General features: G+C 43.5%; 1 protein-coding gene across 1 annotated transcript in view; it reads left to right on the top strand.

The window, feature by feature from the left end:
• The window catches only part of PLXNC1 (plexin C1), a 152188-nt gene that overhangs the window by 95086 nt on the left and 29985 nt on the right, over positions 1 to 27117 (top strand). Inside the window, exons 13-21 of the mRNA XM_043447429.1 lie at positions 845 to 1048; positions 1165 to 1350; positions 3534 to 3636; positions 7012 to 7113; positions 7415 to 7518; positions 10842 to 10880; positions 11099 to 11223; positions 12203 to 12401; positions 17095 to 17241. Of these exons, the coding sequence (XP_043303364.1) occupies positions 845 to 1048; positions 1165 to 1350; positions 3534 to 3636; positions 7012 to 7113; positions 7415 to 7518; positions 10842 to 10880; positions 11099 to 11223; positions 12203 to 12401; positions 17095 to 17241 (1209 nt within the window). The remainder of the gene's footprint in view (positions 1 to 844; positions 1049 to 1164; positions 1351 to 3533; positions 3637 to 7011; positions 7114 to 7414; positions 7519 to 10841; positions 10881 to 11098; positions 11224 to 12202; positions 12402 to 17094; positions 17242 to 27117) is intronic.

The raw sequence follows: 27117 nt of genomic DNA, 5'->3' as shown, positions 1-27117 counted from the left end.
AGTCCCTAAGTTGTGTCTGATTCTCTATAACCCCATGGACTGTAGCCTGCTAGGCTCCTCTGTCCATGGAATTCTCCAGGCAAGAATACTGGAGTGGGTTGCCATTTCCTCCTCTAGGGGATCTTCCCCACCCAGGACCCACGTCTCCCGTGTTGCAGGTGGGTTCTTTACCAGTGAGCCTCCAGGGAAGCCCAAGTCTGTAGAGTAGGCCATCCTTTCTGCCTTGTTTCCCATCTTCGTGCTCTTTCTTTCATGGGGGCTGTGTTGTCCCTTTTACTTTTCTTTTCCTCTATTTTTTTGCCAGGCCTGCAAAGCATTTTCCTCCTTGTGGTTAGTGATTTCTGCTAAAGCACAGACATTACCCAACACAGGGAATTAAGCCAGCAGCATGCAGGCCAGCAGCTGGCCTTGCTGAGGGACCGGCTCCTCCCTTCCTGCAGTTTCCCAGGACTCAGCCTCGATGCCCTGAAGGACACACAGGCGCGTTGGTGCAAAGCCTTCCCTTTCTCTCACTGACTTCTTTCCAAGTACCCCTTCCCCTCATTGTATTATCTTCTGCTTTCATTATTACTGATAGTGTTAATAATCGTGTTAGCATTTGTTGAGGGCTTTTTTTGCATGAATGTGTAAGCATTTTCACATGGAGAGTCTCATTTAATTTAGTGAGCCCTCCTCTCATTTAGAGTTAATTCAACCCCTTGAGGTGGGTAGTACTGTTATCCCCATTTACAGAGGAGAAAACAGAGGCACAAAGGGATTCAGTTGCCCAAGTCACTTAGTTCCTCAATCCCAGAGCTGAGATTCATTAATGAAGCTGTCAAAATGCTTTTTTCTTCTCCCTCAGGTCTCTGAATATTGTATGGCAAATTACTGCAGATTTTTAGCCCCCAATTTAAAGAGTTCAAAAGGGCCTACAAATGTCACTGTGAAGCTCAGAGTCCAGGAGACCGCCTTGGATTGTGAAAGCTTGCAGTACCTTGATGACCCCAGATTCACAGGGTATCGAGCTGAGTCTGAGGTGGACACAGAATTGGAAGTAAAAATTCAAGTATGTCTCTCTCATTCAAGGTGTGGCGGGGGGGATGTGCTCCCCTCAACCAGAAAGATGTGTTATGTTTGTGAGTTTCCACATGTGCCCAGATTTCTTCATCTTGTTCTTCACAGAAAGAAAATGATAACTTCAACATTTCCAAGGAAGACATTGAAATTACTCTCTTCTATGGAAACAATAAATCATTAAATTGCAGCTTTGAAAATATTACTAGAAATCAAGATCTTACCACCATCTTTTGCAAAATTAAACACATCACTGCTGCAAACAGCATCGCCACCTCTTCTAAGAAAGTTCACGTAAGTCACCTGACAATCTTACCCGTTAGTTTTACCTTATTTGGAGAGATTCTGATAGCTTATGGTGAACAATGCCAGGTTCCTGATCTCCAAAGAAGAGGATTTAGCTTCAGGACCAGGGACTCAGCTTCAGACACGCAGAACTTCATGTGGCAGAAATTTTGTTACAGTGGAAAAGGGAAAGAGGAAGCTTCTGACATAGACATCAGAAGGGGGTGGAGAATTCCCCACTTGCTAGTCTTTTCAAAGTCTTATATACTTTTTCAATTGGTTACTAACAATAGAAAGGTCTTACCAGACCCACTCCCACAACATACATCTTTTTTTTTTCCCCACAACATACATCTTAACATAGCAGGATTTGTTAAGAAGGAGAACCATGTCCTCTAGTAAGATACATTGTTGTTATATAATCATTAGTACAGAACTTAAGAAAAAACATACTCTTGAGCAAGATAAGTTGCTTTGTTGTATAATCATTAGCTCTGGGCTTAAAAAAAGAATAACTTTCTTTAAGAAATAGATTGTTGCCATAACAACTCAGAGCTTAAGGGGAAAAAAAAGTCTTATATGTCTAAGATGAAGGAATGTAGAAAAAAAAAGTTTGTCCTTTTCTCCTCCTTGAGGGTTCCGGACCCCTCTTCTCCTTGGGGGCCCTGGACTCCTTATCAACCTATCTAAGAATTAACTCTCTCAATTCCTTGGCTAAACCAGAAGCCAAGATAGAATCTTTTGTGGATCTTTGGGTCTTCACTTTAAGTGAAGATAAACAAAGCTGGTATCTCAGGCCCAAGCATTATTTCCCCAAAATAGCTTGCAGAATCCATCCATATGCCTCTTGGAATGGCAAAGCATTGAGCACACCATTGTTTATAATAATAATGTCTTGATAGCTTTTGTTCTGGCCATAGAACAGTCTTTTGTTCTAGACTGTAGCATCTGCAAGCAGAATCTCTAGACCCCATTGACAAATGAGCTGTCATTCTTTGCCTGAATGCAGAGGTGACATGTCTTAACAGAAACCCAGGATGGGGTCTGCCCAGCACACTGAAAGTGACCGTAGAGGCTGGTGGAGACCAGGTAATCTATGGGTCATGGGCTGCTTCCTCCTCTGTGAAGCCATACTCACTGCATTTAATCTTTTCCTGGACATGTTTGAGGGTCCCATCACTGGTATATTTATGTCCCACAATAAAGACATGAGACCATGGGGAAGGGAAACATATTGGAAACCTCCATTTTTAGTGCTCATGCCATATGAGACTGCACAGTTTCTGTCCCTCCCAAAATGCTTTATCATCTAGAGTCATAAATAAATGGATAAAGGACAAGAAAAGAGAACGTTAGACTGGAAGGTGAAACAAAAAATGTGTTCATGTCCCAGAGGAACCAGTTAATAGCTGTGTGACCATAGATAAGTTGGCTTTAACTGAGCCTCCCTTGGTCCATCAGTTGTATGGTAAAGAGGGTCATAATAATTATAAAATGAATAACAACAGCTAAACCCACAAGTGCTCCCATGTGTCAAGTTAGTTAAAAAGAGCAAACGCTAGCATTCTTCATTGTTCATGACTCATTCCTGAATGCCTGCACTGGGACATAGGGATGTAGCAGAGAAGAAAACAGAACCCCGCCCCCCCCCCCAAAAAAATTCCGCCTTTATGGAGCTTACCTAATGAGGCATGCAGTATAGAAAATAAATTGAAAGTGTGTTAGATGGTGGTAACTGTTGTAAAGAAAAGTGAAGCGGAAGGTAGGGGACAGTTGTTGCAAGGTCTCTGCAGGTGAGCAGCAAAGGGCTGCCTCTAAAGATGACTTTTGGGGACTTCCCAGGTGGTCCCAGCTGGCACTAGTGGTAAAGAACTCTCCTGCCAGTGCAGGAGACATAAGAGACTCGGGTTTGATCCCTGGGTTGGGAACATCCCCTGGAGGAGGGCATGGCAACTCACTCCAGTGTTCTTGCCTGGAGAATCCCATGGACAGAGGAGCTGGGCAGGTTGCTGTTCATAGGGTCACACAGAGTTGTATACGACTGAAGCGACTTAGCATGCATGCACATAGCTAACATACTCAGCTATCCCACCTAGCTTGCCACCTCCTTTTGTATCTTGGAGAAAACCATGTTGGGGGAAAAATGTGTTCCTCACCTCGACTGGGTCTAATGACACTCTTTGTGCTATTAGGTCAAGCTGGGAAACCTGAAGCTCTCTGTCGAACGGGAATCAGTTCTTTCCACCTGGTATTTTCTGATTGGGCTTCCCATCTTGCTAGTGTTTGTCATTTTTGGTAAGTGCCCTGTTTAATTTTGTCAGAGAAATTATTCCCTGGGGCCTCTCGGCAGGCAGGAAGACTTTTCTGCTTTCAGGGGCAGTTTGCTTCAGTTGAGTATCAGTGGATGAAAACCCAAATCAAAACTTCAGGAAAGGACTAATAGTTTCACACTGTGGGCTTCCTAAATATTGTTTTGGGATACTTCATTAATAAAAGGCTGAATTACAAAGATGATACCTTGGTGTTTGAGAAATAATCTATTTTGCTTCACTAAACTTGTGAATTATGATGACAGATGTCCCATTTACATTATTTCCTTGGAATTCCTCTGGGATATGGGGCTCCCGGGACTCGGTCATCTCATCCTGCCTTCTCACCCCAGTAACAGCCACACCCCTGACCCCAGCCCTTCCTTTCTGACAGAACTGTATTTTGGAAGTGTGATCTGTAACGTGTATTAAAATGTTCCGCGGCTCATCGAGGCACAGTGATCCCATGATGGTTGCTCACTGGATGACATCCAGCCCACCAAGGTGTCTTGTTTGGCTCAAGTAGCATTTTTAAAATGTTGAAGTCACTGACAACATTTTAAAATGAGATGCTTCACGTTCTTTAAAATCACTTGAAAATTGTAAAGACCTGGATCGTTGGATCCTGATGTTCCCATAGCATGGGTTTGCTGGAGCTGCGGAGCGGCTCTGCCTGGAGGGAGGGCTGTGTTCACCACACTTTTGCCACAGACTCAACCACTCCCTTCCCTGGTGGCTCAGATGGTGAAAAAATCCACCTGCAATGCAGGAGGCCCAGGTTCAGTCCCTGGGTCAGGCAGATCCCCTGGAGAAGGGAATGGCGACCCACTCCAGTATTCTTGCCTGGAGAATCCCCAAGGACCGGGGAGCCTAGTGGGCTACAGTCCATGGAGTTGCAAAGAGTCAGGCATGACTGAGCAACTAACGTTTCCACTTTTCCACCACTCCCTCACTGCTCCACACAGGCCATTTAACTCATCTGAGGACCTGGTTTCTATAGCCATTCAGTTTTTGACCTGTGTTTCTGAGCTGCTTTTCACTTTAAGTCTGTTTCCTCTTGTCCTCCTTAAAAAAAAAAAAAAGAGAACTCTTCTCCAGAGCTATGGAGCCCTTTCAATTTCTTGTCTTAATACAGGCATCGCCTTTCTGATGGTTTTCTGTTAGTAGTTGTTCACAGTTTCCTTCCCTACACTCACTGTCTCACTCACTCATCCATCCATTCATGCATGTGTTTACATGATGTTTATTGAGCACCTGTTATGTTACTGATAACTGTGCAAGACTCTAGACCTTGGGACAGTGAGTTCAGTCCTGGTCCTTTCTCTTGGGGAATTCCCGGTCCAGTGAGGAAAAGATTTATATGCATTGTTAACTAGTCTAATGGAATGAGTTCATTCTGTAGAGTCCTTGTTTTGTACTGTTTGTTGATGATTATGTCAGGTATTTGTTAAGCTCTCCCAAGTTGGCCACCACTAGTACGCTTCTAGAATCCCGAATCGGGCCTGATATTTTAATAAGGTCTTGGCTGGTGCTGGCTTTGAATAAGAAGATTACTTGTAAATTCTAAATGCTGAGCTCAAATTTGAGAAATCCACTGCTGTCAGGCAGCTCTCAATAGAACAGTCTCATCATGGAGTCAGTAAACTTTGTGACTCCCTAGGAAGGTCTGATCTCTTCCTGGGCTCTCTGTGACTCTTCTTTCCTCTCCCTTCACTTTGTTGGTAGAGACTGTTGATGCTCTTTAAGGTGAGGAGGGCTCCATTTGACATGTGGCTCTTGATTTCATGGGTACCTGAAAAGCCCTTTAAAATTCTCCTCCTCTTCTTACCACGTGTCAATAGCAGCTTCAGTAAGTGTACCCTTCAGTCCATCAACCATATCATTAGTGAAACCACTAACCACACCTGGCCTAGGGCTGCCACCTATGAAACACCCCCTGGAGATTTCAGCCAGGAAAAAGTCACGACTAGACGGATGTGGCCTTTAGCTCCCTTTGCAGGCAGTGAGCTGGGGCTGCCTATAGGGTGGTCTGAGGACCAATGGTCCCAAGCGATGCTCCTGGGAAAATGGTTCCACAGTCAAGTCAATTTGAGAATCACTGCCTGCTCCACCGTTTCTTGAAGATGCATGATACATATTATGATTAAGACTGTTGACTATGAAGTAGTCCAGTGCAGAGCTGTTTAGTAAGTCCCTACATACAAACCTTCAAGTTCGTGAACTTTCAAAGATGTGAATATGCATGTCAGCCCCTGAATAACGCTTGTACTGTACGCTGTACTTTTCAGGGTACTATACTATAAGAATAAAAATGTGGTTTTTTTATTTTGTTTCTTTATGTACATGTTATTTTTGTTGGAAGTATTATAAACCTGTTACAGTACAGTACTGTGTTAGTTGGGTACCTAGGCTAACTTTGTTGGACTTATGAACAAAGTGGGCTTACAAACCCACTATCGGAATGGAACATGATGGTATGTAGGTGACTTACTGTATTGAATTTTATTTCCTCCAGCACCATTCACATCTACTGGTAACAGGATCCTTTTATCATGAAATTTCTATTAAGAGAAGAAAAAATTTCTAGAATAGTAAGGACAGTTGACAATAGTAAGGACAGTTGTTACCTATTCTTTTTTAAAAAGAAGCTCCAAATGCTTTCTGTGAGTTACTTCTTGGAATCCTGTCAATATCGTAAGGAGGCAGGCACTTTGACATAAGGCAGCCAGGCACAGAGATGCTAAGGAGCTTACCTGAGGTCACACAGCTAGTTAATAGCAGAGCGGGGGCATGAACCGAGTGCCGAACTTGTTCAATCTACTGCGTCTACAGTGTAGGTTAGCAGCAGAATGAAGTGGAGAAAGAAGCAATATCCAGATGGGGGGTTCTCTGTGGACCACTCAGGCTGTCACTCCATTTGATCTATGCAAGTTTGACTCACGTAGCTCACTGTGGATCTGTGGGATTTTTTTCTGCATTTAAGGTTCAACTTTATTTCTCCGGGGATGTTTAGAAACATTAAAACAGAACAGAACAATATAAGTGGCCTGTGGCTGTGGGGAGACTTGGCTTGTTTCATTACTTTTCAGCCAGCTGGAATCTTTGGTTACAAGTGAAGGTTATTTGATTTAGTTTTTACTTTGAAGATGAGTAATTTCTTTTCTTTTTTTTTTCTGTTACATGTGAGCATCTTCCTCTCTAGAGTGACCCCTCACGGGGAATTTTTCTTCTTAGAAGTTCTGCCTCTTCCATGCTAGTCTTCCTTGCTTTCCCTCTGTTACAAGAACTGTAAAAGCTGGTTCTGTTTCTTCCTTTTTGTGTTTTAACCCGTCAATCTCTTGCTGGATCTCTGTCTCTGCAGTGGCCGTGGGGGTGACCAGGCACAAATCGAAGGAGCTGAGTCGCAAACAGAGCCAACAGTTGGAGCTCCTTGAGAGCGAGCTCCGGAAAGAGATACGTGATGGTAGGCTCCAAAATTGTATTTGTAGAAAACAAGCCTTTTTTATTGTCTTTTTTTTTTTTTTACCCTTAAATGGAACCAGCCACGTTAATGAGAACCATTTGTATGATAGAAGACAACTGAACAGCAGGGTCTAGGCCTGGCTTTGTATTTTATTTCAGTTTCTTCGCAGCCAACCAAGTAATTATCTATTGTTTCTTCTTTAATGAAAAGCAAGGTCATACTCTGTGTTAGACAAAACAGCAGAAGATCTTATCCGTTGTTGGTTGAGTTAAAATATTGCTCTTGGGATTCTGTTTCGCAGGCTTTGCTGAGCTGCAGATGGATAAATTGGATGTGGTTGATAGTTTTGGAACTGTTCCCTTCCTTGACTACAAACATTTTGCTCTGAGAACTTTCTTCCCTGAGGTAAAAGAGCATTGATCATCTTCCTAAGGTTGAGACTTGAATAATAATGAAGGTGCTTGTTGCTGTTGTCAAAAACTGGTGTTTGCTTCCAAGGCAGCTGCAGATAATGTGCTTGGTACAGAATAATGGCTTAAATCTGAGCAGAGCGGGGAGGAGGAGAACTATTAATTGGATTGATGAGGGTAGAAAGCAGTGATGGGTCACTGGCAATTACTCTTTGTCCAGTAACAAAAACCTAGGAGGGACACAAGTTCAGAGTGATGATTTTTGCTTTATTTTACTACCAGTTTAGAACTGAATTTGTAGCTTGGGAAGTGAGCTAGTTTATTTAAAAATCAATAAATTGTGGGCTGGCCAATTTGTTGTGTTTATCTGCATGACTTCCATTGCAGCCACTGGATTATTCACCATTACTTCACAATTGGAGATGGAAAGTGCTATTGGCCGAGAGACAGGAACCTAGACACGCGTAGAATTTGAGTTAATAGCAGCCATTTTTAGCGATGTAGAGTTTTACAGTTCTCTTCAGCAGTTATTCTTCAGCTAATCCGTTGGTGTCACCCTCATTTAGCAGAAATAGCTGCATGAGATGATTAATTAATTTGTTCTAGGACTCCGAGGAGTAGTCTCCTTAACCCTTTGGGTTTTCAGTCTCACATTCTCACACCTCCATCTTCTCACCCACTCACATAGCCTTCCTCATTCACCCTCCTAAGTCTTTGGCAACGTACACTCATCCTCCTCCCATCACCTGCACATCCTGATACCCCAGTTCTTCCATATTGCCCTTTTATCATCCAGAACTGGTGACCACATTAAGGCTTAGCCTCTGGAACACATCAACACCAATTATCAGATTTAAATCTAGATTCCTAAGCAAAGCCAGAAATCTCTCCAGGCCAAAAGAGAGTTTGTATTACTTTACCAGCAACTTCTCAGCTTCATTTGGCCAGAAGCCTAGAGTTCAGAAACCCAGACACAGGCAGTAAGCAATTTTCAGTTTCTCTATCATTCTAGAAGCAGACACCGTGATATGTGATGCTGTGTCTGGAGGTTGGGGTACCTCCATAAAACACCTACCATAATTTTTTTCTTTTTTTTGTCCAAGACCTTAGTGTTGTAAATCAAGGAGGCTAGAAATAAGACCTTAACTTTTTGCACTTGTATATATTTTTAAAGTTATCCTCCAAGAATATCAGGCACCGAGACTTACCGTTTGGCTCCCCTTCATTTCCACGGCAGAACACCGCCTGAGGAGGGGAGTTTAAGTCCCTGAGTCAGGATGACTGTGCCTGGCCTCAGCAAAGGTTGCACCACGAGTCCTATTTCCCAGCTATCTGAGATCCCCATTAAGAATTTAATAGCAGTAAAATAGGAGATTTCTACCATCTGCAGGAGTACTATGTGGGCTTCTATAGTTAATGATTGCCCTTGAGTGCTGAAGAGAGTAATCTGTGGCCTGCAAAAAAAAGTTTTCCTGTCTTCTAAATTCGGTAATCAAGAGCAAGATTGAGTTGAGGAATGTAAAAGAACACTGTTGTGAGTGTTTTTAAAAAAAAAAAAAAAAAAAATCCCAGAAATAATGCTGTATTATCTTAAAAGAGAGACTTTTGCAAGAATACAAAATGATTTAACTCAGGGTTCTGTAACATCTCAAATGAGCTGGGAAGACCCGGGAAAAGCAAGCATACATTTGTTAGAACCCCGTTGTGAAGACCTGAGTTAAAATTGAATTGATAATAATTAAGAAAAGATGTGAGAACAGGGGAAGGTATTCTATGACGACACCAGTTGAAATGCATTCTAGACTTAGAAGTCCCAGTGTTGAATAGGCCCTTCACAGATAAATCTGGACCACATCCTCTAGGCTTGGAAGTTGGGAAGTGGGGAGAGAACTTGAGTGATGAATACCTACTCAATAACAACAGGCAAAACCCAGAGGAAAAGGTAGCTTCTCAGAGGCCAAGTTTTACCAACTCCTAGTTTTTTGCTCTGCTAGTTGGGTTTTTTTGGGTATAGAAGCCTTGCTTTAAATTTTATCGGCAACTTTGTTTTACTGAAAATAGAAGACATAAGGGTAAGCAGAGTATCTAACCGCTTGTAAGAGAGGAATTTGAATGAAAGGAGGAAGGAGCCTTTGAACCCAGGGAGCCAGAGCAGTATTTCCTATTTGAGGTCAAGAATTAATCTGTTTAAATTGCCTATCGACATAAGGTTGGTTCAGCAGAAAAATATTAGGAACTAGAAAATGCAAACCTGGGGTCTGATTTTTCTGCTTATTACTAGCAGAGAGTATAACCAAAATAATCTGAAATCGTCTGCTTGGGCTAACAAATTTGAAAATATAAGGCAAAAATTCTCTACAGAAGGAATTCACTTTAATATAACTTACGGTTTCAATGATTACCAAAACATTTAAAAATAACAGAATATTTAGATATATATTTTCATCCTATTTACTCACTGTTACACATCATGCTTTTTAAAATTTAATCATTTAATTCCAATATGATTTATGATACATTAACAGAAACTGAAATTTCAAAGTTTATATTCAGGGTCTACACAGAGCATAACACTTTAAAATATTTTTAGAAACCCGCAGGGCAATGACATTGTGGTTTAGTTTGCTGTTAAATTAGTGATTAAAAAAAAAAACAAAACCAATAATGATAGCTGATGTGAAAACCTTACTGTGCACTCGTTTGTTTTATTTTCACACCTAACCCATGAGGTGGGAGTCATTATTGTTTCCATTTTGCAGATGAGGAAAGTCAGGTTTAGAGAGGTTGAATGACTTGTCCGAAATCATGTGACCAGCAGGTGATAAAACCAGAACTGGAACCCAAGTCGTTTGACTCCAGATTCTAGCTTTGAGCCACCCCTCTCCGTTCAGTCTTGAATAACATTGTGTATTGAGACAGTAAATACTTCTAAGCGAAGACTTGTATAAACTTACCAATACAACTTAGTCTTTATCCTTAGAAGGTAAATGGCTTGAGAAGTGGTCTGTACATTTGCATAATCTCCTTTTCACCACCACTTCTTTAACTTTTGAATCAATTCTTTTAAATGCCTTCATCTGTCAAAAAATGGGATTGATGCAATGATAATTATTCTTGGAGGCTTTCAGAAGTCACTGGTGTTTCTTGAGAGCTGGATAATTATTTATTATGTAGAGAATATGCAGTGAGCATAAGCCCAGGGGCTCTTCAGATTAGCAAATAGTGTCTCTATTAAAACGAACTCAGGTTTTATAACAAAAAAACACTCTTCATTTCCTTTGGATGTTATGAATAATAAAAGTGTCTCCTTCCTCTCAGTCAGGTGGCTTTACCCACATCTTCACTGAAGATATGCATGTAAGTCTCTAAGTTTTCATTTTTAGCCTATGACTGTCTGACTTTCATAGTGTCATCATCACCATCCTCATCATCTCCATTATTATTTAGAATTGTTACTGTGGGTGTTTGGGGATCACAAATTTGATATTAAATAATTCATTGTCTTGAAAACCCATTGTGGATCTATTTTCTAACTTTTAGTTTATATATTCATATTATATTATATATTTTTTCAGAACAGAGATGCCAGCGACAAGAATGAAAGTCTCACAGCTTTGGATGCCCTAATTTGTAATAAAAGTTTCCTTGTTACTGTTATCCACACTCTTGAAAAGCAGAAGAACTTTTCAGTGAAGGACAGGTATCCATCAATTTGTTTATATTTTGAAAGTGATTAAGTAGAGAGAACAAAACCTGAGCCTCTTATTTTCTTTCCAAACTACAGCCTGAACTTGGTGTCTGAGAACCCGCATCTCTCAAAAGGTTGACTTTTTGGGTGGCCATGCAGTCCTAGTGTCTCCATTTCAGATCACAGTGCCCTAATACAAGTTCTATTTTGAAGAAACACACACATGTGACCCCCCCCCCAAAAAAGCACCCTAAAAAACCCCAACACCAAGAAAGAAACATGAATCCTGAGTCACAAAAGCAGAAGTACTGTTTTCTATTTTTAAAACCCTCTGAAAATTCAGGGAAGACATTCACTTCTTTTTACCGCTCTAGTTTGAAGTTTTAGAGCTGAAAAACATATAAAATGACCTGAAGTTAACATTGATATGTGGTTTTTATGGATCGAAGGCTAAAGTAGTTGAAACCTAGATGTTAAAAAAAGCACCCACGGGGAAGCAACCCATTAGCACCCCATTGCTGGGCCCCTCATGTTTCCTTGGAGACGGCTGTCAACACCAAGCAAGCCCACAGATGATGGTTAACCATAATTAACCAAGGCTCTGGTTTTTTCTGGTTTTTTTTTTAATGTGCTTTTTTTCCATCATCTGTGTATCTTTTTTTTTTTCTTTTTATTGAGATATAATCGACATACAGCTCTGTAGAGGTTTTAGGTGTATAGCATGATCACCACAATCTGATCTCTCTTTCTGAGTTTGAGTCTTTTTTCTTTCATATGCCATATTTAAGTGAGATCATACAGGATTTTTCTTTCTCTATTTCACGTGACACCCTCAAGATCCATCCTTGTTATTGCAAATGGCAGGATTTCCTTCTTTTTGTGGCTGAATATTATTCCATTGTATATAGGCACCACATCTTCTGTACGCATTCATCTGTTGATGGACACTTCCATGTCTCGGCTGTTGTAATCAAGGCTCTGTTTTACACAGGTGTCTGTTTGCTTCCTTCTTAACCATTGCCCTGCAAACCAAGCTGGTCTACCTAACCAGCATCCTGGAGGTGCTGACCAGGGACTTGATGGAGCAGTGCAGTAACATGCAGCCTAAACTCATGCTAAGACGCACAGAGTCCGTGGTGGAGAAACTCCTCACAAACTGGATGTCTGTCTGCCTCTCTGGTTTCCTGCGGGTGAGTGTCGCATCCCTTGGCAGTGTCAGAAGTAAGACGATAAGCAGTTATTTTCAGCAGATGCCAGGATAAGTCCTGCGTTCTCCATGGTGTCAGTATTTAACTGCTTTTAGTCTTGGTCTTTACCAGGGGCACATGAAGGGGAAGAGAAAATTTGCTTTTGCTCTGACTGGCCTGTGCAAGTGTAATTCATTTAGAATTTCCTCAGGTAAGACTTCTCTCTTCTTAAAAATTGTATTATAAGAAAATAAATGTGAGACCTACCCTTCTCACAGATTTTTAAGTGTACAAAGGTGTTATCTGTCAGCACACTGTGGTACAGTAGAATTCTAGAACTTACCTTACGTAACTGAGCCTTTATACCCATTGGCTTTTGCATCCATCTTCACATGGTTAATTAACACATGCTGACTGGAGAGAACATTCCTTTCTTTCTTCTTTTTTCTTATGCCTGTGCTGTGTGGCGTATGGGATCTTAATTCCCCAACCAGGGATCGAACCTATACCTCCTGTACTGGAAATACAATCTTAACTACTGGACTGCCAGGGAAATCCCTGTGTTTCAAATACTGATGAAAACGCACACTTTTCAGAGCCTCTGAAGCATCTGGGAAATTGCTGTTTATCTACCACTACACTCGCTGTGAGCTAATGACATTCAATTCCAAGTGGTCATCTCATGTGAAAGCAAGTCTCCAAAGAGCCCCCCGCCCCTTGAGTTCACTTCATGAGAGTTGCTACGTGAATATGGTTATAATGTAATCGAATCTTGGAATCTTTTCTTATGTGAGCTTTTCACAGATGCCATGGGTGAGAGGGAGTGCCCGGAGCCTGCTGCCTGGTCTGAATCTAGACTCTACCACTTTCTATAGACCCCAAGCAGCTTTTTAGACCAGCCTGAGCCTTGAGTTTATAACCTGTAGAATGGAAGAATGTTTTAGGGCTGTTCTGAAGCATAGATGAAAAAATGTTTGCAATTGCTTGGCACTGAGTAAGCACTCCATAAATTGTGCCCATTATTATTATGAAATATTAATAGGAAAAGAAGTGTGTTCTGTTGAACCCAGTCTCCATTCAACCCTCTGAGGCCCCTGCTGCAGGAGGTTCTTATCCTTCTTTAATTTCACCAGCCATCCAGATTCCAGCAAAACTGCATAATTGTGTATTTGTAGCTGGTTCCGAAATCTAATTAAAGTTTGAATAAGATACACTGCTATGCCACAGGTTTTAACAGTGCTACTTAAGTTTAGATCCAAAAAGCAGTGCCTTAAATAGACTATGCTTAGAGTTTAATGCAATCTTACAAGTAGAGGCACAACATTTTTTTTTTCTTTACCAACTCTTTTCTCTCCCAAGGCAATACCTATTTATTAAGATTAATGAAATCTGCCTTCTTTTCTGTTTACTTGGTATAAATCATCATATGCTTTGGGGAGATGTGGAACGGTTATTTCTGGGGTGAATATTTTTGGCTCCCTAGCTTCAGCCACAGCTGCTTCGAAAGAGGTAGCAGGACCCTCACCTAGTTCCTGGGTCTGAGTCTCAAAAGGCGTCTCCTGGCCCACCACTCACTAGTGCCACTGAATCAGAGACTCACGGCGAGGTCTGGTAGCCCAGGTTCCCAACTCCTGCAGGTGACTCCATCGCCCTGCCTTTGAGAACCTGGGAGAGGTTCTCAGCAGAAGGAGCACTGGCCTAGGAGTATTGGTTAGACGTTCATCTCAGCCCCAACTCGCTTTGTGGCTCTCTGGGTATGACCCTTTCCATCTGGGCATCTTCCCCCTGAATGAGGGGCCTGGTCACTTGTTTTGAACTCCTTTCCAGTTCTTTCTTCTGGGACCTTGTGATTCTTATTCTGAGCCCTGGAGGCCTAGTGAAAGCCTTGCCCTTACTGCTCTTGGGTATTAAAAAGGTCAGGAGTCCCCAGTGTCTGGGCTGTGAGCCCAAATGGCCCCTCTGAGCAGAGGATTCTGCATCAGGATTTTGCAGTGCCGATTCACAAGTGTCTTGAGCATTTGGGGTAGGGAGGGGGCAGTGTGCTCCCTGGGGAGGAAGTGGCATTCAGCCAGTTGGGCGATGCTTTCATTTTCAGGGGAACAATTCCATGTGGTGTAGAGGGCCTGATTTCCCCCTCCACATGCCCAAGAGGCATAGGGCTCTGATGGCCTAGTCCTCCTGCCCTCCCTACCTCCCCATCCTGCCCCAAATATTTGCTTGGGTGCCATGAGTTCTGTGACCTCCAGGTAATTTCCTCCTCCGTGCCTCCAAGGCCCTGTGGGTCAAGTAATAATAATAACTGCCATTTCTTGAACGGGCCAGCCACTATGCTAAGAGCTTTGCTTCCTTTTTCTCATTGAACCCCATGAGGTGAGGACCTTTATGGCCATTTTGCATTCCGGAGACTTGGGGTGTGCAGAAGAGACGAGATTTCTCTGCACACAGATCCCACAGCTCTGTGACAGCACCAGAGAGCTCTCAGTCAGCCCGCTTCCTGCTTCCGCAAGGGGGAGGCTGCCTTCTTCCAGCTTAGGAAAGGATGCAGGGTGGGGTGGTGAGTGAGATCACAGGTGCAAAAGCCTCAAGCGCAGCTATGGTCAGAGAGGCTGGTCTCGTGAAGGAAAGGATGGTGGAAGGGCCAACATTAATTCCCAACACAGGATGGGAAGGGTGGGCTCAGTTCCATAAAGGAGGCTCTGAAGGCCGGCTCTCCAGGAGCTGTGTGCATCCTGGTCTGCGTAGGTTCTAACACAACTTAGAATTTGTGTTCAGTGGTGACAAAGAAACCTCATGGCCTCGTGTTTTCCTAAGCCGGCCACGCATCAGAATCTGCTGGGAAGGTGTTAAAACTACCAATGCTCAGACCTCTTCTTTAGAGATCCACATCTAAAGTAGAATCCAGACATCTGAGGTTTTTTTTATAAGAGCCCCAAGGGATTCTGGTGATGATTCTCCAGGTTTCGAACCACGGGTGTGGGTAACAATGCCAGATGAGATGTTACTTATCTGAGTCTAGCTGCATGTAGACTTCTGGAGAATTCTGACTAAAGGGCCACTGAGTCTGGAGCTGTCGCACCACACAGCCCAAAGGAGCCCACTGGCCCCCTAACACTGACCTCTACAGAAGCCTCCAGCCCCCTCCCAAGGGCGCTTATCCCCAGCTCTGATGTGGGCTAGAGGCAAAGAGAGAAGTGAGGTTCTAGGTTTGCGGTCAGGACATTACCTAAGGGGGTGGAGGGAGAGAGAAGAGAGCCGTGTGGTTGTGAACCTCTAAATAAAGGAAGTTTCTCATGAGAATTGAAATGTTGAGTTTTGGTCCCAGAGCTCTCCCCACCTGGGAAATTTTTGAACATTCCAGCCCTGTCCTACAGTAAGGAAGCAACTAGAGGCTATGTCAGCAGGGGAGAGGGAAGTGGTGCGGGGCCCCGGGGTGGGTAGGGCGGCACAGGAGAGACAGGAAGCCAGGGACGGAGGAGGGATGTGCCCCTGCCGTCAGCATAGAGGATGGTATGAGGGCTGGTGGGGTGGGATCCCAAGAGGCTTCAAAGACGTCTTGGTTTACCTGTTCAAGGGAAAGCAGGTGAGAGATTCGGTGAAATCTTCCTTTCCTGGCCAGGTGCATTGGCTGTGAAGCTTAACTTTGTAAACTGGGGCTTCAAGCCCTAGTCACGTGGTTGGCTGCTCATCATCACTGAGGCAGTCTGACTTCCTGGCTTTGGCCCTGATTCTTTCCTCCCCCTCAAATTCAGTTTAATAATATCCTTTTGATCACAGATGGCTTCTTTACTTCGTTTATTTTCTACGCAATAGTCAGCCCAGGGCTACATGCCTTGGGAGGCTGCATGAAAGCGCAGCACACAAGCCTCCCGCTTTTGGGCTGCTCTGAGTCCACTCAAGCACAAAGTGGCTGCAGATTTGAAGCATTTCTATAACCGCAAGGGTAGATACCATTGATCCAGGAAAAAAAAAAAGTGCAGGAGGAAGTTATCAGAATGCTTGGGAAGATCCTTAGAGTAATGGAATCAGATCTGGCCTAGGGAAGGAGGTGGGGTACCTCTGTGGCCTGTCCTAGCAAAGGTGCCCAGGTGGGACCATGAAAACTGGGTCCGGGAAGCCCTGGGGGCTGGCTTGCTTGCGGGCAGAAGAGGCTACAGATTGTGTAACTGAAGGCCACTTCCTTTATGAGAAGCTGTCAACACCAAAATTTCCTCCTAGATGAATTTATAAAATGTTCTTATGTTTATTCTAGTTACTAAGGCCAATCATCCTGCCATTTGTTTTCAATGTGCTTAAAAGGGGCAGTTAAAGAGGAATGTAAATAAAGGTTAAACCGCCACGAACTGTTCTTAGGCCAACTGGTGAGAGTTAGGCTGACGTAGAGAAGCTTACGCATAAAAGAATGATCAGTCTGTGTACTTCATGCTATTATCAACTGTAAATACAGTGAGAGAAAGTGTGTGTGTGTGTGTGTGTGTGTGTGTGTGTGAACACATGTTTGCTGGGGAGAGGAGGCAGCTTCCTGAGTTTTGCTCGCAGTCCTAAGTAGAGCAATATGTATTTTCTTGAGAGTTTCATGTTGATTGTTAGAAAACACTGCCTCCTGTCTCTTGTCGTGGTGCCATAAACTGAAACTTTAATTCTTTGGAAAGTACAGTGGATTCTGGCAAAAACTGTCACTTTTGCATCTTTTTCCAAGGAGACTGTTGGGGAGCCATTCTATTTGTTGGTGACAACTCTGAACCAAAAAATAAACAAGGGCCCCGTCGACGTAATCACTTGCAAAGCGCTGTACACCCTTAATGAGGACTGGCTGTTGTGGCAAGTTCCAGAATTCAGTACTGTGGTAAGTCTGCGATGAAGCTGGTGGGGTAGACAGTGTATGTGGGGGGTGAGGGGAGAGTGTCACTTGAAATGATATCATTACTACTGTGAGAGGCCTCAGACTTTTAGTTAATTAAAAACAGTAGTTGATAAAATATTAACACGTGTTCACATAATAGATTTTAATTACCCTGATTGGGGAGAAAAGTATTGTAATGATGCCTGGGGTACTCATCAATTTCCAAAGATTTTAATATCAGGATTGCTTATAGCCTTCAGCATCATCAAAGGAAATGCAAAGTACTCCCTATTCAGCACTTAGAATTGCAATCAGAATTTCTCAAATGACTCTGCCCTGGAAGACAATGTGTGAAGATGTATTTCAACCAAATTGAGGCCTTCTTATTTTAGAACGATAACATAAGACAAATTCCACTGTATTCCCCCTGCAACCTGACGCCCTTACTTTATTTTCATGGATTAGTTACAAATGTTTGGTGTCATGCACTTAATGTTCTGTGATCTCATAGATATTTTTAGAGGAATGCTGTAAATCATGACAGTAAGATGATTGCCTGGCTGCTGGAGGGTTTCACCCATTTAAGAACTTCCTTTTCTCCCATCCCCACTCCACCCACCCACCCTCTTCCCTTCCTTAAAGGAAAAGAGACTAATTTTTTTTTTTTTTTGCACAGTCAGGACTTTTAGGGAGTCAAGCGTGGCAAGTATCTCCAAAATCACTTCAGATTTTTCTGTGCTTTTCTGTTAATAGAGGCTTGAAGAAGAGATGGCTGTGTTTTGGGTTTGATCTTTGGCTTTATGGAGATTCTGAGCTGCTCACAATCTCTTGAGTGGGGAAGGAGGGAAAAAATTACAGTGGGGTTTTGGTATTTCTCAGTAAAAGGGCTGAGTCTCCTGTGGCTTTGCTGTGGATGGCGAGCGCCGCAGTGTCATCCTGGAAGAATCTATCCGTAATTGGAGAAGGCACCATGGTGCTGTAGTCTATGTTCTGGTTGTGTCCTCTGTGGGGAGAATAGTCCCTCGGTAAGCTCTTTGGAGTTCTTGGTCATTGCCAGGTGGAGCTCACCCTCTGCTGAAGACACATGCTCAGCCCCATCCACTAGGTGGGAGGCTGGGCAGAGGGTCACCAGTTCTGACTTCTGTCTCTGCTCCCATCTATACCCAAAGGGTGCAGTGGCTCTCCAATGTTGGCATGCATCAGAGGCCCCTAGAGAGCTGATTAAACCCCAGAGTTTCTAATTTAGTAGGTCTGGGGGTGTGACCAGAGAACTTGGCATTTCTTAAGAGCGTTCTGCAGCTTCTGCAGTTACTGATAGAGTGGTTACTAAGTGTAGACTCTAGAGCCAGGTGATTTGAATTCTGCCTCTGCCTCTGCCTCTGGATAGCTGTGTGACTTTGGGCAAATTTGGAAACCTCTCTCTACTTCCATCTCTTCACATGTAAAATGAGGATGGTGATCATGGAGCTTGCCTATCTCATGGGTGTCGCAAGGATGAAGGGTTGATATTCTGGGCTTCCTTGGTGGCTCAGATGGTAAAGAATATGCCTGCAATACAGGAGACCTGGGTTCAATCCCTGGGTGGGGAAGATCCCCTGGAAAAGGGAATGGCTACCCACTCCAGTATCTTGCCTGGAGAATTCCAGGAACAGAGGAGCCTGGAGGGCTACAGTTCATGGGGTTGCAAAGAGTTGGACAAGACTGAGCAACTAACACACACACATACCACACACATGCTCTTAGACCATTGCTGGACACACGAGTGCCCTGTAAAGAGTTATTAAATTTAATTTAAATCTCGGGCACTTGTTAGAAATGCTGATCCAGACACACCCTTTCCTGGGCCTTCCCTCGGGACTAACTACATTTGACTCTCTGGGGCTGGAGCCCAGGGCACAGATAGATGTCTTAAATGCTCCAGGTATTTCTGATGTGCATCTGCAGGAAGAACCCCACTGGTATGTTGGGAGAATTAAAGATGAACTTGCATCAGAGCCCATTGACGCTCCTTGCGCTGATTCAGGGTTTTGTCTTCAGACCCAGGGCCTGGGTCCTACCTTGAAGATGTTCATGCTTTTACTTTGAAACATTTTAAGAGCTCCACAGGTTCCCAAAGAGAAATATTTGCAAGTGAATCTAGGTCAGGGGAAGCCAGCCTGACAGGAAAGAGGAGAGGAGAGGACAAGATGGAACTGGGAGTGGGGAGGACTCAATGCCTGGAGCAACTTTCGAGGCCTGAATCCTTTCTGATGCTTTACATCTGAACACTTTTTCCCCTTTCATTTTGAAACGTTATTTATTTCACAGTCAATTAAGACCATGTGTTTCTGATTTGTTAACACTCAACTCATCATCAAAATGTTTCTTGATGTTGAAATTTGTGTCGACTCTTGGATTCTTTTTTTCCTCTGTAGCCCCTGGGGAAAAGGTTGATGGAAAATTATGCTTTCAGAAATCCACATAAATCTTCCTTTTTGAATACAGATTTGCCAGTAGATAGCATTGAGACTGAGGAAGGGGTGGGCCTCTTGTTCCTAGGGTCCTTGACTTTAAAATTGATTTTTAATACCTTTTATTGGACCTGCCCCAAACCTCTTTCATGGTGAATGGTTATACCAGAAGCTCCAGAGAGGCTTGATCCGGTCTGTGCTTGTGTGACAAAATGTTAGCAGAAGGTCAATATAAAAAATTTAAGGTTTTTCATTTCCTTTCAGGCAAGTCCCCTCAGCCTTAACCATCATCTTTTAAATTTTCTTCCTTCCTCCCTCCTCCTCCCTCCCCCTCTTTCTCACTTTACCCTCACTTCCCCAGGCTTGTACATACACCCAGCGGTTTAAAGTCTTGATTTTCTAAATTTGCCTGAGGTGGTTTATGTAATTGAAAACCAAGGTGTGGTGAACAAACTCGATTGTGTGTGTGTCTGTGTAGTGTACATTTTTTCAAGGAAAGAAAAGTCAGGAAAAAATGAAGAGCAGCCACCACAATGGTTTGAAATGACAGAGGTTGGTACCATGTCAGGGGCACATTTAGGCCCCCAAACTCCTGTTTGGCTAAATGTTCAAAAACATGGCACTTCGTCCAACAACCTAAAAGTTAGGTTTGACACCTCTAAAGATTAGAATGTGTTCTTCCTGATGTGTGGAGTGTTTTCTAGACCATAAAGACATCCTGCCAATTGCTTATACTTGAAATCATCATAGTAACACATGGGCTCCAAGAAGTAACTCCTTGTTTGCTGTGCCCTGGGGGGAAAACTCCTCTGCCTTTCTTAGATGAGAGCAAAGCGCCATAAAGTCACTTCCTCTAGGACCAGAAGAAACCCACTCTCCTCTACCAGGGGACCGCGGACTGGTGTTCAATGAGGCAGACCGCCATAACGTTCTCAAGCTCCTGGATGGAAGAATCACTGGAGTATACATCACACACACACACACACACACACACACACACACACACGCCTAACACACACACACGACTCTAACATCCAGGCATTCCAAGTTGACAGCTAGACGAGGAATAAAGCCTGCTGCTCTGTGGTTTTACCTCCTTTAGGCACGTTTGATGTTGCGGCTGGAGCCGGGCCCTCCCTCAAGGCGGTCTGTGTCTAGAGAGTGATTTTGGAGCAGATCGCCTGAAAGGAGTGAGTGAAGGTTGGGGATTTCAGTTCCGGGAAAGTGGACCGCATGGGAGAAAGGACATTTGCTTCACTTTCGGGAGGAGATGAGAAAACCCAATAACTCGTAGCAAGCGTGCTGAATTAGCAAGAGGAGCTTGACTTACAATCAAAGTTAAGCGAGAAATGGTTTTTTGAACTCTTAAACCCAGGAAATGAGCCTGCCAGTCGGCTGTGTCTGAGAGATAGCATCTTGGCGCCCTGGGAAACAGTGTTCCGACAAACATATTATTGCCCTCATTCTCATATCTACGAGAAAGTCTTTAAGATTATTAGAAAATCTTGAAAAAGCACAGATTCTTACCTTCAGAAATCTTAACGCCGCTGCGATGATTTATTGCAGGTTTCTGCCAGCCCACACCAGCCATTTCTCCACAATAGTTACCATGTTGGGGACAGTCATGTCTCATGAACTATTTCATCTCTGATACAGCTCTAACTATCTCTAGCAAGAGTTGCTCATCGACAGGCTTCCTTCAACACAGTGGCTCTGCCCCCCATGCCCCAGCTCCGTCTCTTCCCTTTAGTTTGTCCTTTCAGAAGATCCATTATCCCCATAATTAAACAACCCACTGTCCCGATTAAGTCATTCTCTGTTACTTCAATTACATCCCATTGTTCATTAAATCCTGATGTTTGCTCTTCAGAAATCTTGTTTTTTTAATACTCCTAGCATTTGTGGCCAAACAGTAAAGTTAATTAACAGTTCTTAAGCTTTTTTCCCCCTTTTCTCTCTCCCATCGTGCAAATCATTTCCATTATGACTTGCAATAATACTGAAACCATTACTAACTCCATAGTTACTGTTCTGAGCTTTCTGATCACAGAGGCAAAACCATTTTTTATAATCATTTGAGGTTAAGTCATCCTAGTTGATGGCAGGCAGTGGAAAATGAAAAATTAACCTAAATGAGTGCTTTAAATGACTTTCCTCTTCATATTCTTTGTTCTCACATCCGTAGTCATGGGATTAGAAAATAATTTAGTTACCTAAGTACAAAAGTACTTAATTTTCTTCTTTATGGCTCAAATGTGACTCTATTACTTCATCATTAAGGATTCTTATTTATATTTGTACTCCTCAGAGGATGGTAACTTTTATAGGAAATCATAGTGGAGATAAAGACATTTTTTAGATTTGTCTTCTCTGGTATTGTTAAAGTCAGCATTCTGTTTGATGTTACTGTTATCTAGAGCAGGAATCAGCAAACAAGAGCCTATGGGCCAAATGTGGCCCTGCTGCTGATTGTTATAAATAAAGTTTTATTGGCACACAGCCATGCCCGTTCAGTTACTTTGTTTGTGGTTGTTTTTCCTGCTGCAATGGCAGAATTGAGTAGTTGTAGTTGAGAGGATACAGACCTCAAAGTCTTAAGTGCTTACTGTCTGGCCTTTTACAGAAATGATGCCAGCCCTTAATCTAGAGCTTGACATAATAGAGGAAAGGAACTAAAATCCATTTTCCTGCTTACTCCCAAAAATCTTGGCCTGTTTCCTCTCCTAAGAGGGACACAGCAGTGGAAATGTTTCATCACTATCCTCAAAGCTGCAATTCATGGGTGTTTTGCCAGAAAGACCAAAAACCTGTGAAACACATTAAACCTAAAATACTGGAATCAATCATTCTGGGCTAACTCAGACAGATTCTCACTTGATTTTTGCATGAACAAGTGTTAGTAAATGCTAGCAAGTGTAGAAAAACTTGTGAGAGAAACTTACATTTGAGGAAATTCTATTAACTTAGTTTTTTTTCTTCAAAATGGAAAAGACCTTTCTTCCTCATTATTCTCTCAGGGGGTCAAATACCTTGACACAGGAAGCATTGGGCTCTCAGTCTTTGGTGGGGAAAGGAAAAGGAGGCTGGGGAGGGGTCTTCGGGCAAGCAAGAGCATCATTAGAGGGGGCAGCTGGTAGGATGTCCCCAGGCCAGTGCCAGTTTGAGATAAACCTCAGATCAAAAACTTTTCTGAGACTTGTATGTCTAATTATGGGCTCTTTCTGTTCCTGCTGAACTCCTGGAAGTGGTTTTCTTCTCTCTGATTCAGTTTAGTATAAAAAACAGATTTTCTCTTGACCTTCATTTGGTTCTGCAGTGAAATTAGAAATGTATCTTATAGGTTTTATTTAATGAAAGCAATTATTGGCCTAAGACCTTTTATAATAAAGTTGCTGGTTTGTAATAAATTCTTTTGAAATTGGTTTCTAGATATTAGAAGGTATTCCAGAAAGGATGCAGCAACATCCCTGCCATCATTAGCCAAGAATATGGCTGGTGAGGTCAAGAGGTCGATGGATCACTCTTTTCCCACCACACTATGGGGAAAATGGGGGACAACGCCACTCCACCTGCTTGAATCCTCTCGGCCCTCTGCAGCCTTATTTTTCCTACCCCCCCCCCCAATACCTGAAACCGCCAAGTTGGTTACGGGCTGATGGGTAAAGCTGCTAGCGAAGCAGCGGTGTTATGTTTCAAGGCGCCTTGATGCTCAGCTCAGAAGAGGTGGGGTTTGGAGTGTGACAGTCTTGGGCGTAACTCTGAGCCCAGCCACTTTACAAACTAGCTGTGTGACCTTGGGCAAGTCACTCAACCTCTCTAAACCTGTTTCCTCGTCTTTAAACAGGTAGATTATAAACCCTAGCCTTGTACCTTTGTTAACGAGGTCAGGAAATAATATCTGTAAGATTCTAGCCATCATGCCACAGAGCGTGTGCTTGTTATTTATTTATTTTTATTTATTTATGGCCGGGCTGGGTCTTTGTTGCTGCACACAGCCTTTCTCTAGTTGCAGCAAGTGGGGGCTACTCTCCAGGGGCGGTGTGCCAGCTTCTCGTTGCCGTGGCTTCTCCTGTTGCGGAGCACGGGCTCTTGAGTGTGGGCTCAGTATCTGGTGCATGGGCTTAGTTGTTCTACGGCATGTGGGATCCTCTCAGACCAGGGATCGAACCTGTGTCCCATGCATTGGCAGGCAGGTTCTTAACCACTGGACCACTAGGGAAGTCCTCATTATGTGTTGAAGCAGAAACTGCCCCCTCGCCATTCTTTTTGGTCGGTCATTTATTGATGATGGGTGATACAGGGAAGTTGATTAGCTGCATCCATTGTCATTAAACGTTTATGTTACTATTGAAAATGTTACCTATAACCCTATACATGGGCTTTTACAACCAGTAGCATGCAATATCTCACTGGACAGATGTGAACAGGAGAGCCCAGTGACACTCCTGCATAGCTAACTAGGGGTGCAGTCCTGCACACCCCAAGGGGCTGGACTGTGACCTGCAGTGAAGGATGGGATCCTTCCAGTCTGGTCCTTTCTCTGGGTTTGGTACCTGTGCCTTCCAAATCGCCTTGCCCTTCTAAGACCCCTTCTTGATAATAGCTAAGCCATTGTTTCTGAATCCATAGTTCCTTGAGACCCAAGATACCTGTGGTTTAAGCCACAGGGGAATTTCTCAACCACGTGAAGTTCTGGGGTGGGCAGGCCAGCTCTAATGGGTGCCTCTGCTGGGACGTCCTCGCAGACCCCAGCTCCTTCCTTGTTATCCTGAGGTCACCTCAGGACCTCAGGTGTTTGCTCCCCGCCAGCCTCCTTCCACAGTCCAACCAGCAGGACATATGCTGAGCCACAGAATAGTTGACAGATGGTCACCAGCTGTCTTTTGAGGAAGTTTCCCAATGCGCTGCCACATAATGCATCTGCTGAATCTCACTGACCTGAACTGAATCACATGGCCATACACAGCTGCAACAGGGGCTGGGAAAGGTCATCTTTATTCTGGGGGAACATGGGGCTCCTAAAAGTGCCTGCCAGTGGGGCCCGAGCCACAGGCTGCTCCACAGATTGAGTGGGTTCCACGGGGTCCCATGCCAGCCAAGGTAAGGAGATTGAGTCTCCTCTTCTGTGTCCAACCTGTCTGCTCAGACAGCGTTTATTAAGAACCCCAGGCAGGTTGGGCCTTCCCTTCAGAGGTTTATCACCTCACTGGCCCTTTGGCTCTGCAGTTAAGAGTGTGAACATGGCCTAGTTATGACCCTCAACAGCTCTGCGATCTTGGACACATTTCTGAACCTCTCTGTCTCAGTTTCTTCATCCATTAAATGATGCTAATAATAGTGGCCACTATAGGCAGCAGTTGTAAGGATTAAATGAGTTAGCAAAGCATACCTGACACATGGTGAGTGTTCAGTATGTGCTGGCTATTATTGTTAGAAACCTAAACCAGTATTCTCTTCTTCAGGCTTTGTTTCTATAAATAGTACAGGGCTTCTCCCTCACGCGGCAGATGGTGGTTTTGGAAAGGCAAGCATGGTTCTTCAAGCCTCTACCCTTCATTCTCCCCCAGAGGAAGTGAGATTCTTTATCTAGACTTCTTGACCTACTAGCCTGAGCAAAAGATTGAAGTTTGCTGCACATCAGTCTAATTAGGGTTGAAGCCAAGAGTCTCCATAGTCTAGAGGCTTCCTTCTCTACCACTGCACATGTAGCACCTTTCCAGACCTGATTCAAATGCCTCTTTCTCCATGCAGCCTTCTTGATTTCTCCCCCTTTGAAAACCCTCCTCCAAGGTAGAGACAATATCTCTCTGAACCTCTAAAGCACTCCATTGATGACTACTATTTTCTATTGGTATTATAATTCATTGTGTATATCCCACAGCTGTATCAGTCTTCAAATACTTCCCAGGCAGGATCAGTACCAGCTTCCATTTGTTATCATTTGCAACGTCCTGCACACAGTATGTTCCAGGTAGATGGGCGTCAATGAACGACTTTATAACCTCAGCATCGACAAATTAAGCTTTGTCAGGTTGGGTGCAGACAGATGTAAGTAACAGAAAATATGACTAATGGTGTGTGATATCCTAAAAGCATGGAGTTGCATCTCAGAGCAGGAAATCTGGAGGTAAGCAGCCACAAGGCAGGTCCATGTACTCAGCAGCGTCAGGGCTCTGGGTCACTATCTCCGTGTTCCTCTTGGCTCTTCCTCTTAGTCACTAAATAGCTGCCACAGCTCTAAGCACTGCTCTCCACTTTTGCAGAAACCTTTTCCGTTAATGTCTCATTGGCCCAACTGGGTTACATGACCAGTCCCTGGTGAATGAGGAGGAGAGTCACCACCAATCATGTTTCTTAGCCTAGATCGGACCTGGCTTTTGTCTAGCAAAGAAGGAAGAAAGTGGCTGCTGACTGAATAACCCACCATATCTATTGCCCCAGCTTTGTTGACACTTTCGTAGCCAGAGTAATTCCCCTTAACAGAGGGACAGATTTCTGGAGAAGAGACCAGGTGCATTTTAGAGCACTTTAGCCTTTTGTGCATCTTGAAAATTAATTACCACCCCATAGATTTGAACGGTGCTTGTTTTTCAAAACATTTTCATATTTTGAAAGGCAGGCTCAGCAAATGTTTAAGAACACGGAGCTCGAGTGCCCACTTCTACCTTTTCCTTGCCAGGTGATCTTTTACAACATACTTAACCTCTCTATACCTCAGTTTCTCATCTGTAAAATGGGATAATAATAGAATCTATGTCCTAGGGTTGTTGCTGAGATGAATTTATATACACTAATACACATCATATTGACCATGGTGCTTGGCACACAGGAAGTACTCCTTAATTTTCTATTATTACGTGTCTTGATTTAGTGATCCTGTCACTTCTTGGAGATGCAGCAATGAGAATTTTGAAACTCAGGAAAGCTGGAGGACTTGCCCATGCTCCCGCAGCTAGGGAGCAGGAGAAGGGGATGATCCAGGTGGCCTGGTACCAGTGCCAAGGCCTCTCAGCCCTCCTGTCCTCTCTGCTTGAGTTCTCTGAACACATACTGAGAGTGGAAGAGTCATATCTGGTGGCTGAATATTGTTTCAAAAGTGATGCTTTGGCTCTCAAGTATATTGTGGATCATCTGAGAATGAGGACTATGTCTTAAGGCAGCTGTTCCCATCCTTTTTGGCACCCGGGACCTGTTTCATGGAAGGCTGTTTTTCCACTGACCAGGAACAGGGTGGGACAGAGGATGATTTTGGGATGATTCAAGCACATCACATTTATTGTGCACTTTAATTGCTAGAATCTAATGCTGCCACTGATCTGACAGGAGGCGGAGCTCAGGCAGTAATGTGAGCGATGGGGAGTGGCTGTAAATACAGATAAAGCTTCACTAGCTTGCCCTCAGCTCACCTCCTGCTGTTCAGCCCGGTTCC

This window comes from Cervus canadensis, chromosome 25 (assembly GCF_019320065.1).
Source record: "Cervus canadensis isolate Bull #8, Minnesota chromosome 25, ASM1932006v1, whole genome shotgun sequence".
Taxonomy (NCBI): domain Eukaryota; kingdom Metazoa; phylum Chordata; class Mammalia; order Artiodactyla; family Cervidae; genus Cervus; species Cervus canadensis.
Note: the sequence above shows the minus strand (reverse complement) of the source record. Positions and strands in the feature narration are given on the sequence as shown.